An 11,049-nucleotide genomic window follows, 5' to 3' on the forward strand; every position below is an offset into this window, starting at 1 on the left:
CATTGCTTTTTATTTTTTCCCGAAGAGATAAGTTCTAAACTACAAAAGTTGCTATTAATACCTAGGAGAAGTGGGTTTAAATTGTAATGCTAAGAGCAGGAATAGCGCTGTGCAGCAATCCTGAGTGGTTATTTCTTTGTTAATTGCACCCAAATAAATTGAATTCTTAGTAATCTTCAGCAGACAATTTTTGTGCGGTAAATAATAACAATATACCCCTGGAAGACAAATATATGTCTCCTATCACAATACGTAACAAATTTTGTGACTTTTATAATGTCTTGTTTTGCTATTTGATCATATTTCCGCCTTAATTACTAAAGCAATCCTTTTTATGATTTTGGTTCTGTATTTTATATGATTCACAGATAAAATCCTTGCATAGCGAACACCGACCACAGGTTACGTTATGCCCAGGAAACATGCTGAAAACAAGCTTGCCCACAAGTTCCGGCACTTGGCTTTCGCAGGCGTATGCTGTTTGTTTCTGACAGCAACTCCAGAAACTTGGTCAATCCCAGCTTGGTTAACAACAACTTCCAGTTGGATTTTTGTTGTCCTAAGTATCCCATCATTCTCAACATGTTATACAATCGAGCTGTCTAACAGCAGGATACTAGATGGAGTTACTGTGGTGGTTATAGGCCTCGGTACAAATGATGTCGCAAATAGCAGAACTTTGGCTTTGACCTGTTCTTTAAGGTATTATAATTTATATTTTTTGGGGGCTGTTCTAGAATCCCACCACAGGTTCAAAACAATTAATAAAACAGCACAATATTTGGGTTAGTGCGTCAGTAAGTGTTTGGGTAAGGGTGGGTGAAGTATTATTAATTAATAATATTGCTTAACCTACCCAAACACTAAACCCACACCCTAACACAAATATGTTTGTTGTGGTAGGTTTCTAGACCAGCGCCATTTCTTTTGTTAATGGCACTTAAATTGTAATTCCTTTCATAAATAAAAGGCCATAGGATACTTAAGTTGCACAAAAATTCTGTGGCCCAATAAATTTTTATGAAAGAACAAACTATAAAAAAAGGTTTAGAACAAAAAATAGCGTAGCATATATCAAGACAAATTATTTATTCAAACGTGCATTAGTGAGTTACTTGCTTCTAAATCTAAACAATAAATTTATTTTCATTTACATTCCTTCTCAATTTCTCCTCAAACCGTTATTCCTGGAAAATTAGGTTTAGTGACACAAATGAAACTACATTCTTCAATAAACTTAGCTTTTTTAAATTGGTCTGTGGCCCACCAAAAAGTTTCCACGGCCCACTGGTTGAGAACCGCTTGTCTAAGCTATCTTATTGCGATCGAACGACCCCGTTTTGTTTGTTTTCAGTCAGGTTCCTTTTCAAAATACTAAAAGACAAACAAATATTACGGAACGGGTAATTCCCTACTCTTTTTTCGCTCCACAGAATGCTTACAAATAAAATTGCAAGTTAATCTGTTTACTGTTTAATGGGAGCGACGTTTTGAATTATTTCCACCTCAGAAAAATATTCAACTACCGTTTTCAAATGCCAAACTGGAGCTTTAAACGCAAAAAGTTTAAAAATAAACACAATCGGTAGAATTAAAGAAGTAACGTCCCTACGTTAGCCTAGATTTGGTTACCATACCACGGACACGCCCATAATACAAGAACTCCCGGTTATTATACAATAAAAATGTGGCTATGGGTGTCGTTTATGTGAAATAATTATCGTCTTTCTTTTCGTTCATGAGCAAAATACGAGCTATATCTTTGTTGTGTAATTTTATTCATGTGTTTAAAAGTAATAAGGTGGATTTATCGTGACACAAATTGGCAGCAATAGGTGTAAATTTAGACAAGCACACGTATGCGCATGCGCGTGAATCAAATTTGTATTAACTTGCTTTATCAGAAGAGGAACAAATAGGAAACAGTAGCGGTAGTTTTACTTTTGCAAAGTCACCAATACCACGATAATGCGGGAACTTGGTAACACCAACATTGATATTCAGTTAACCACAAACCTTCACAAGTGGGTGTTACGTACTTAACGAAAGCTTAACAAAAGCTTAACGACAGGGAAGTATTAGAACTGAGCTGCAGTCGCCAAGGCGTTGTACCAAGGATCAAATGTTGTTGTTATATGATTTTGGCTTTAAAACCAATCATTGTGCGGAGTTGCCCATGGATCCCGCAGAGGCGCTACCGCCCGGCTCTAACGCAGAATGGAAGGTATGGCGTTGTTTAAACCGACTGCGAACTGGCGTAGCACGCACAAAATGTACGCTGAAAAAGTGGGGTTTCCTAGAGCCAGCGGAAAGCACAATGTGTGAGTGCGGCACAGCAGAGGACACAGTCACTCACCGCTTAAAATGCCCTTTGATTGATGAGCCATGCTCCACCACTGATCTCGCCGAATTTAACGATGGGGCGAGACAGTGTGTCGAAAAATGGAAACTCTCCATTTAAAAATACCAACTTTGAAGACTCGAATATATATACTTAACTCTAAGGCCGATCGTTGACGAAGTCTGCATGATAAACAACAGCCAGAGTAACTTAAAAGAAATATATTTCGCGTTTCTTTGTTCGTGGTGAGAAAGAAACGTCGCAGAGTAGACCAACAACCTATAGTGGGAATAATATTCTAGTCCTAATAAGCAATGCTCTTCGAGTTTTCAAATTAAAAAATATATACAGGACCGGTATATGAAGATTGTAATTCTAATGTTGCAAAACTAATTTCTTCGTAAATTAAGTTTGCCGAAGATTGCATTATACCGTTTAGCAATCATACGTTGTATTTAGCTGTTTTTCGGACGTACAATTGCATCGTAACTGGCGTTGTACAGGGACAAAAATCAACTTCAATCACACAACATGGAAATGCCACGGAGACCCTGGAGGCTCAAGTAAAGCTTTCTTGCTTGTCATGCTTGCGAATTGCGATTGGCAAGATAACCAGGAGTTTGTAAACGATCAACACAACCCTGTGTACGGTAATAAGAAGTATATAAAGACACTCACAATTTAGATAGGTATAAGGGTGCATGTGCACCAACTGAGTAAATATGCTTGAAATAATAAAAATACTAATTATATAAAATGCCGAGATGCTGCAACTTTAAATATCAAATGTTTTCAGTCGTGTTTTATTGGATTTGTCGTTTTTTTTACAAAATTTTATGAAACAACTTCTTTATTACTGATATAACGAAGATACGTTCAAACAACCGATTAATTAAGGTATATTTGCTTAGTTGATCATAACGTGTAGTTCGTAAAACAAACGAGCCCAAATATCTTCGTCATATCAGTAGGATCTGTTGGTAGAGATTTTCGTGGTCGCCTATTCCCTTGGGGCAAAACTGCGATGGGTATTGTAAGCAGACAGAAGCATATGCCAAGTTATAGAATCCATTTGAACGAAAAAGTGAAAATATAGATTTGAGATGTGTTACGTTGTAACAGATTGAAATCAAGATGGTTTTATTGCTGATACAGCAGATATAGGTGGTAAACTTCGTAGCTTTGCCAAGCGAGTTATAACAGCAGTTTGTATGTTTACGTATACAGTATTTTTGTGTATCTTTGCAAACATTGAAACTAGCATGAAACGAAGGAGGGTAATTGTCGATGAAAATGAGTACCTTCCCAACTTTCAAAATCAGAACAAAAATATGGTTGCGCTCGTTTTTCGAGGCCTAATAATGTTGAACGGTACAATGAAGGTTAAACATCGCCAGACTCGCAAAGCGGTAATTTAAATTGCCCGGTAATTGCTAAATTGCCGTCAACACAACCGTCGTAAAACGTGCAGAAAAACAAACAAGGCGGAGTTAAAGTGCTTTCGCGAAAATTCTTCCATTTGCTGAGCTGGTTGGACAAGAAAGAACAATTAGAGAATCGAAGAGTCGTTCAGCGACCTGTTTCCTCAATGGCATGCTTATTATTGCAATAATGCATGTTTCAGCGATACACGAGAAATACAAGAAACAGTTTAGTCATTCCGATATTAATCTTAAAAAATGGTAATCACATTGCTTCGTGTAACTTTGTGTACATCTTGAATTACTTTTTATGGCAATTCTCGTTTCGGGTTTCTATACAAGTTGTTTCCAGTAGTCGTTCCGAGTGACAAACGTACAGACATGGCAGCTCGGCTATTAGATCGCATTCGAATAGGGGGCAGTGTTTTTCTAAGGTGTTTAGAGGTACACGAACTGTGTTTTGAATTTCTTTAACGGTCGTTTAAACTAAATCCCATACTTTCGAACGAACCCCAGAGAATGTTGTTTAAAAAATTTCGCGGTTACTAAAATCAGATGTTAGAAACCTGAGCGTGTTTTTTTATATTTTGCACCATCGAAATTTCCAAGTTTGTTTAAAGGAAAACATATTATAGGATTTTAGAATATTTTTCGCTCTTTGTGGAACTATTCCTTGGTTAAACATAACCACCAAATCCTGGACGACTTTGCAAGACGTTTCAAGAAGTTTATGTTGGATAAACTCTATGTTTTTTGCACAATCAAGCTGATGCATATTTGCACCTTATTGGTGATACCAAACGTATTGAGTGATTAAACGCTTTTGATACAAAATACTGAACCATAGTGTGGAGCATACTTGAAAAATATGAGATACCCATGAAGAATATATTCTATATTTAAATGAGATGTTGAACGGAAGTGCCACCCGTTCACTGGCTGCTATAACCCTGGTCACAACTCTATGTTTATGTGGTTGGAAACTGAGCCTCAATAACGTCCATTGGGTTCCATCGCGGATGCCACAAGCCTCGTATTCCTATCCAGGTATAAGCTCTGTTGGTTGAAAAGGCACGGCTTTTTACAGTGTCTTAGGTTGCTTTGTACCATCACAATTCGTAGATACCATTTTACTTGTAAGTACGATTTTGGTGCATATGGTTTGGTATTTTTATTCTAGGTTAATGTGATGCTCAAGTTTTGACTTAAAATTGAACTTGGTGATATTTCTCGAACAAAAGAGATTTTTGTAAAGTTTAAAGTACCGTAGCCCTATTTTGAGATTTAAATGACCATAATATGGCTATAATAACTAACTTTTATACTACATGAATTTTTAACTCAAAGTCTGCGCACTGCTTTTTCTAACTTTAGTACCGCGGTTGAAAGATAGGCACACATTTTTTTTGAACATTTTTCGGTCTTTTACGTTGTTTGAAATTCGTATTTTGTATGTTTCAATAACAGCTGACCCACTAGGCACCGCCTTACGTATATATATAAAAAGTCAATACAATTTGTCGTTATACAGTGCAACTTGATAAGTGATTACCCTATTTAGAATTAGACCAATACGGCCATTTAAGATGAACAAACAAAATAGTGATCGTTATACGTGCTTTGTTTTTATACATTAATATTTGACTTACAAGCCTAGCTTGCACATTGTATGTTTGCTTGTGTAGACATGATATACAGTTATGCGCGGCCTCTATAATTTCATGCGTCATGCATAGTTGCCTGCGGGCCTTTGGTGGTGCAGAGCTTTGCAATTTCGGCAGCTGCCAACTTCCGTACACTGTAATCATAACCGGTAGGCGTACAATTAGGGGTAATTCTGATTTCGAGTAGTTTTTATGATGGGCGTGTGCCGTTATACAATGAAAATTTCCGAAAATCCTAGACACATTTTATTACAGACGATGGTTCAACTTATCAAGACTAATTTTTTGTTTTCATGCTGTTTCCGTTATGCGCTGCGCAATCCAATTAATTAAAACAAGAAATTTCTATTACAGGGGTTCTTAAACTTTTTTTTAACTTTTTTTTTAAACTTTCACTTTTTTTGGCTTCGCATGGACCGGAGTAGGCAAGATATTTCGCGAGATGACGTAAAAAATGACGTCACAATGCAAGTATAGAGCTGAGAAATCTGCTGTTTTCGGTCCAAAAAAGAGTGTAAATACATTCAGTGCAAAATGTTTTTTCAATAAACTTTTTTTTATAAAAATTGACTTTAAATACACACTAATATTCAGGTAGGTCTTTATGGACGCCTTAAAACTAGTTCACGTACCCAAGGGGTTGATGGGCGCCAGTTTAAGAACTCCTGCTGACTACTGAACCGTTTTATGAACAAGTGGTGTTTTGCCTAATCATGATACTAGGCAGAATCAGTTATTGTGAATTCCATGTGCAATTTGTTTTCCATAATTCCAAGCGGTGCTGTCGCTCATCGGCAACGCATGTTTATATTTAGTGTTCCGTATCACCAGCAAATGCTTTGAGTCTCACATCACAATTAAGTAAAAGTCAACCTTTACTGTTTTTCAGTTGAATGGAATCAAGTGAAGTACATCTGGACTCCGACTGACGAGGAAAAACTCGCACTGACATCACAAGTGGAGCGACGCTACAAAGCAAGAAGCGAGACACTAGAAAAAGTTAGAAGCGCTTATATTTTTCTACCTTGAAGAAATGCAAAATTTAAGATTTGTGACGTAGTAAAAATATCAACGCCCATACAGAAGTACGTAGAATTTTGAACGTTTCGGTTAACTCTTTATATTCATTTGCAAAAAGAATTGTTCGAAACCTTTAAAATAATACTGATTCGTTATGGTCTTTGATATTCTTACTACGTCTTACTGCTAACTCCAAACCATTATGCTATGAAATTTTGTGGTAAATGTTGATTTACCGTTTCAAATACACCCGAGCATATGACTGTGACAATGTGACATGGATCTACTGAAATCGCACTGATCAAACCAACACAGCCTACGTTAATATTACATCGAGAGCCTTCAATGAAGGTTATTCTGCAGTTTATAAGTTTGTTAGCAGAACTTGTTTTGGCCAGAGTTCTGTCATCGCCTGTTTATTTATAATTATATTCTTTGGATAACGTTGAATGATATCTAGTCATATTAGCAACCCGCCCGTTGTAGATTATGTTTAAAATTAACCGGTTAAACGAGTAGGTGATGCCCCCTATATGGACTGGACTGAAACGTTTGCCTATTTTCAGTTTTGTTCGAAGCAAAAGTCGAATAGCAAAGAGCAACCTCAGCAACTGATAGCAGCCCTTGATGGGAATCTGTCGGTTTGCTACATCCAGAAGGCAGCAAGCACCAGCTGGTAATTATGTTTCGGCGATGTTTTTTATCCTAATTTGTGGACATAATAAAACATAATGAGTAACAAAATAGGAAAGTTTTTCTCAGGACCTATTGTTAAAAGCACGCAGTTTATTTTAATGTATTCGATTACAATTTGAGCGTTTCGTTTTGTATAAGGTTTGGGTCTGATATTACTTTATACTCTTTCTTTTTTTCTGAAAATTGTAACAAGATCTCCAGAATTGCAGCTACTGAAATCATACTGGATTTGCCAATTCCCACCTAAAAATGCCCTTGTCAAATGAAACACTTTTTTGGAGTCCCCTCGTTATTAAAGACGTTTTCCCCCCCCAAGAATCTGCTTTTGATTTATAATCTAGAAAAGTTATGTTGACTGCTCAAACCAAAACCTCTTAGCGGAACGCTGCAGAGTCTGTAAGCTGACACAAAATTATATTTTCATTCTTTAAACGAAACTCTTCAACTCTAGACCAGTAGTTCTCAACCTTTTTCCTTTCGTGGCCCGTTTTCGTTGCACAAAAATTCTGTGGCTTATTAATTTGTTATGAAAGAACAAACTATAAAAGGGTTTAGAACAAAAAATAGCGGAGCATATATTAAAACAGATTATTTATTTAGCCGTGCATTAGTCTAAATTTACGTTCATTTACATTTCTTGTCAATTCCCCCAAGCCATTATTCCTGTAAAATACGATATAGTAACACAAATGAAACAATTAAATTGGTCTGCGGCCCACCTAAAAGTTTCCATGGCCCACTTGAACCGCTGCTCTAGACGCATTTTCTTGTTATCCAACTCTCTCCAGGAACCGTCTCGTTTGGCGTCTCCGGCACAAAGTTTCCTCGATTCCAGATGGCGTGGGTGGGATTCGAACCGACAACCTCCGGGACTTGAAGAAGCTCGGCTTCGACGAGAAGAAGCACCTTGTGACGTCATCAGTGAGCGTGATAAGCGTACGTCATCCGTTTGCCAGGCTTATATCGGGATGGAACAACAAGCTGCACAGGTGGTGGAGTCAAAAGTGTATCAGAAATGTGTTGATATTTAATTTGCTAGGCCAGTGTTCTTCAATCTTTTACCGTAGGTTCTCGTGTCTTGCCAAAACCACTTTGATTGCGAAAATTATCGCGTTTGTGTGGAAGAAAGTCGGGTCCTTGCGGTGGAGGTTATACTCGGCCGAAAGAAAAAAAATGACAAGGTTACAGGGTCGAAGTGGGACGTTTTTAATGTAAATTTGACAGTCTTGAAAATCTAACACTGACAATCACTTTTATTATAAACGTGATGTATCATTCACACAAACTAACTTCAAAAGCTATGGTTATAGGAGACCAAAATAATGACTTCACAAACATATGATTTAAATCTGGTTTGTTTTACCTTTAATAACTTATTAACAACCTCGTATCTTACAAACAGCAATCGGCAAAAAATAAATTAATTGATTGTTTGAGAAAGTCCACAAAAGAAACACATATGTTAGGATGCTGTGCCTGTCTTAATGTGTTAGAAAAACCCTCCATATGCTAGAATGAATAAAAGTATGCTGTCACGGTTGCGATATACTCTATTACTTAACCAATACGATTTGTAAATGTTTTGTCATAGTTCACACTAAATTTGGTCTGCCATACACTTGGTTATGCAGTATACATGGCTGAATATTACTGGGTTCGTCAACGTCAACCGACTGTGTAAACCTGTCAACGGCGTCAAAGCGAACATAATAATACAACAAGCTTCAAAGCTAAAATCCTTCTTGGTCAGCTTCCTTTAACGTGTTTTCTTGTGCCAATTTACACAAAAGCAAAGCGCGTCCATAAAAAACTAACTTAACTGCCAATTTTCGTTTAAACTATGTTTTAAAAGAACAAAATTGGACCAAAATTAATGAACTTATAGCTTTGTGGTCATTATTTTCCTAAGAGATTTTGTAGTTTGATGTTTTATCAGTCTTTCACGAACAACTTATTATTTTTTATGTATAAACCTGATATAATTTTTCTCAAGAGAGTTCATCCGAACTCACGGCAACCACATGCTGCACGCCATGCCCTACCTAACCCAGCATCTAATGAGCGAGGAGCGATCGCCTGACCACGCCATCACCTTCGAGCGCTTTCTAGCGGTCATAATCGCGCAATCAAAAAACCGCACGAGGTCGCAGTGGATCGCCAACCTCGACTCTCATTTCCGTCCGATGCTTGACCTCTGTCGACCTTGCGACCTGCCCTACCGCTACATCGTCAAACTAGAAACCGCGCCTGATGACGTATGGTTCGTTCTGGACCAGATCAACGTCACAATGACGTCATTTGTGTCGCAGAGCAACGTCACGTCGTCGTCGTGGGGGGTAGCGAGCCCCAAAGGGGGTCTTTCGATAGGGGAGAATTTCGCGCGTCGGACCGACCTGGCCACTCGGGAACTTGAGGCTGCCATCGGGGATTATTTCAGGGGAATTCCCGTGGACATGAAGCGCCGCCTAGCGGAATTGTACAGTGGCGATTTTCGAGCGTTCGGTTATTCGTACGATTTTGAGAAAAACTTGGCTGGAGGGATTTTGTGACGAAAGTTTGCTGGAAAACTATTCTTTATCCTAGTACTCTGCACCAGGATGGCGCGTAAAACCGTGTTAAAATGTGGATTTTTAGTTTTTATGTTGTTAGTATGGCTGTTTGTTGGTTCCTAACGGTCGCAGTCAAGCTGTAACCGACTTTGACCGGTAAAAATGACTGGCGGTTACTCTGGTATGAGTGGAGCGCAGATGCGATTTAATCTATGGTCATACGGCAGTTAATAGTTTAATCTTTTTAATATATTTGTAAATGGCCGTAGTTGTCTTATTCCAAATAGGGTAATTAGGTGGCACTATAAAAACACAAAATGTATTAAAATCTTGACAATTGGAAATTGTTTTCTACTTTGACCTGATGAAGCACGGTTGTGCCAAAGCTTGTCGAGAATCAATACAATCTGTCTTTATATAGTGACACCTTAATAATCTATTTAGAATTATACAAATACGGCTATTTAAAAAGGTTTCTACTTTGACCTGATGAAGCACGGTTGTTTGAAAGCTTGTCGAGAATTCAATACAATTTGTCTTTATATAATGCAACCTTATTCCCTTTTTAATGTCGTTACTGCTCGTAAATCAGAATCATTTGACTGATTAAAATCATCGCCAAAACAACCATAAGGTAATATTTTTTTGAGATTCGAACTCGCTACCTTAACCATAGTAGATGTCCTTCTACAAATCGGCTAGACTAGGGGTTCTTAAACTAGGGTCCATGGACCCTTTGGCGGTCCGTGAACTAGTCTTAGGGGGCCCATAAAGGCCTAACGGAAATAGTAGTCTATGTTTGGGAAGTAATCAATTTTTAAAATAACTTTAATTAAAATTAAAACGATTTACACTGAATGCTGGCTCCATTACACTTTCACATTTTTTGTGTCGAAATCGGCAGATTTTTGAAGTCTATTTGTATTGTGAAATTGACGTCATTTTTGAAAATTTCTCACCTACTGTGGTCCACGCAAGGCAAAAAAACAATTTTGGGGTCCGCGGTAAAAAAAGTTTTAGAACCCCTGGGCTAGACTAAAACTGTAAGGCAGTCGCTCCTAATTTATATTAGGTTACTCTTGAGAAACAAACAGTTTTTTAAGTGCAGCTCTTTTTTTCTGAAACTTTTACTTCCTCCGACAGGTAATAAAAAGTAATTTAAAGACAAAGATCAAAATTCTTTGCAAGATAGCGGTCATGTTTAGTTTTACACGTGCTCATAAATAATTTATTTCGATAAATTTCATATAACGTTGCGTAGTTGCATATACCACGTACAGCAGTTGCTCAGTTAAAGGTTATAAATAAAGTTACATGTTAAACAAAAATAAAGGATCTGTATATTGATGAACTGTCGA

At 37.6% G+C, this 11,049-nt stretch overlaps 1 protein-coding gene across 1 annotated transcript; it reads left to right on the plus strand.

The window, feature by feature from the left end:
* The first annotated feature begins 4,155 nt into the window (after positions 1-4,155).
* Positions 4,156-10,006, plus strand: LOC146133723 (carbohydrate sulfotransferase 13-like). The gene is made up of 5 exons (XM_083397287.1): positions 4,156-4,809; positions 6,316-6,425; positions 7,013-7,122; positions 7,931-8,131; positions 9,136-10,006. The coding sequence occupies exons 1-5, from the start codon at positions 4,671-4,673 to the stop codon at positions 9,689-9,691; spliced, it is 1,116 nt and encodes a 371-aa protein (XP_083253413.1). The 5' UTR covers positions 4,156-4,670; the 3' UTR covers positions 9,692-10,006.
* The last annotated feature ends 1,043 nt before the right edge of the window (positions 10,007-11,049 follow it).

The sequence above is a fragment of the Ascidiella aspersa genome, chromosome 9 (assembly GCF_963924565.1).
Source record: "Ascidiella aspersa chromosome 9, kaAscAspe10.2, whole genome shotgun sequence".
Taxonomy (NCBI): Eukaryota; Metazoa; Chordata; class Ascidiacea; order Phlebobranchia; family Ascidiidae; genus Ascidiella; species Ascidiella aspersa.

What these genes read in the sequence shown, in the direction of transcription:
- LOC146133723 (XM_083397287.1), top strand. Translation starts at nt 4,671, where the DNA reads ATGTTGAACGGAAGTGCCACCCGTTCACTGGCTGCTATAACCCTGGTC. An exon ending in AGCCTCGTATTCCTATCCAG is followed by an intron (nt 4,810 to 6,315) that starts GTATAAGCTCTG and finishes ACTGTTTTTCAG; the next exon opens with TTGAATGGAATCAAGTGAAG. An exon ending in AAGGCAGCAAGCACCAGCTG is followed by an intron (nt 7,123 to 7,930) that starts GTAATTATGTTT and finishes AACTCTCTCCAG; the next exon opens with GAACCGTCTCGTTTGGCGTC.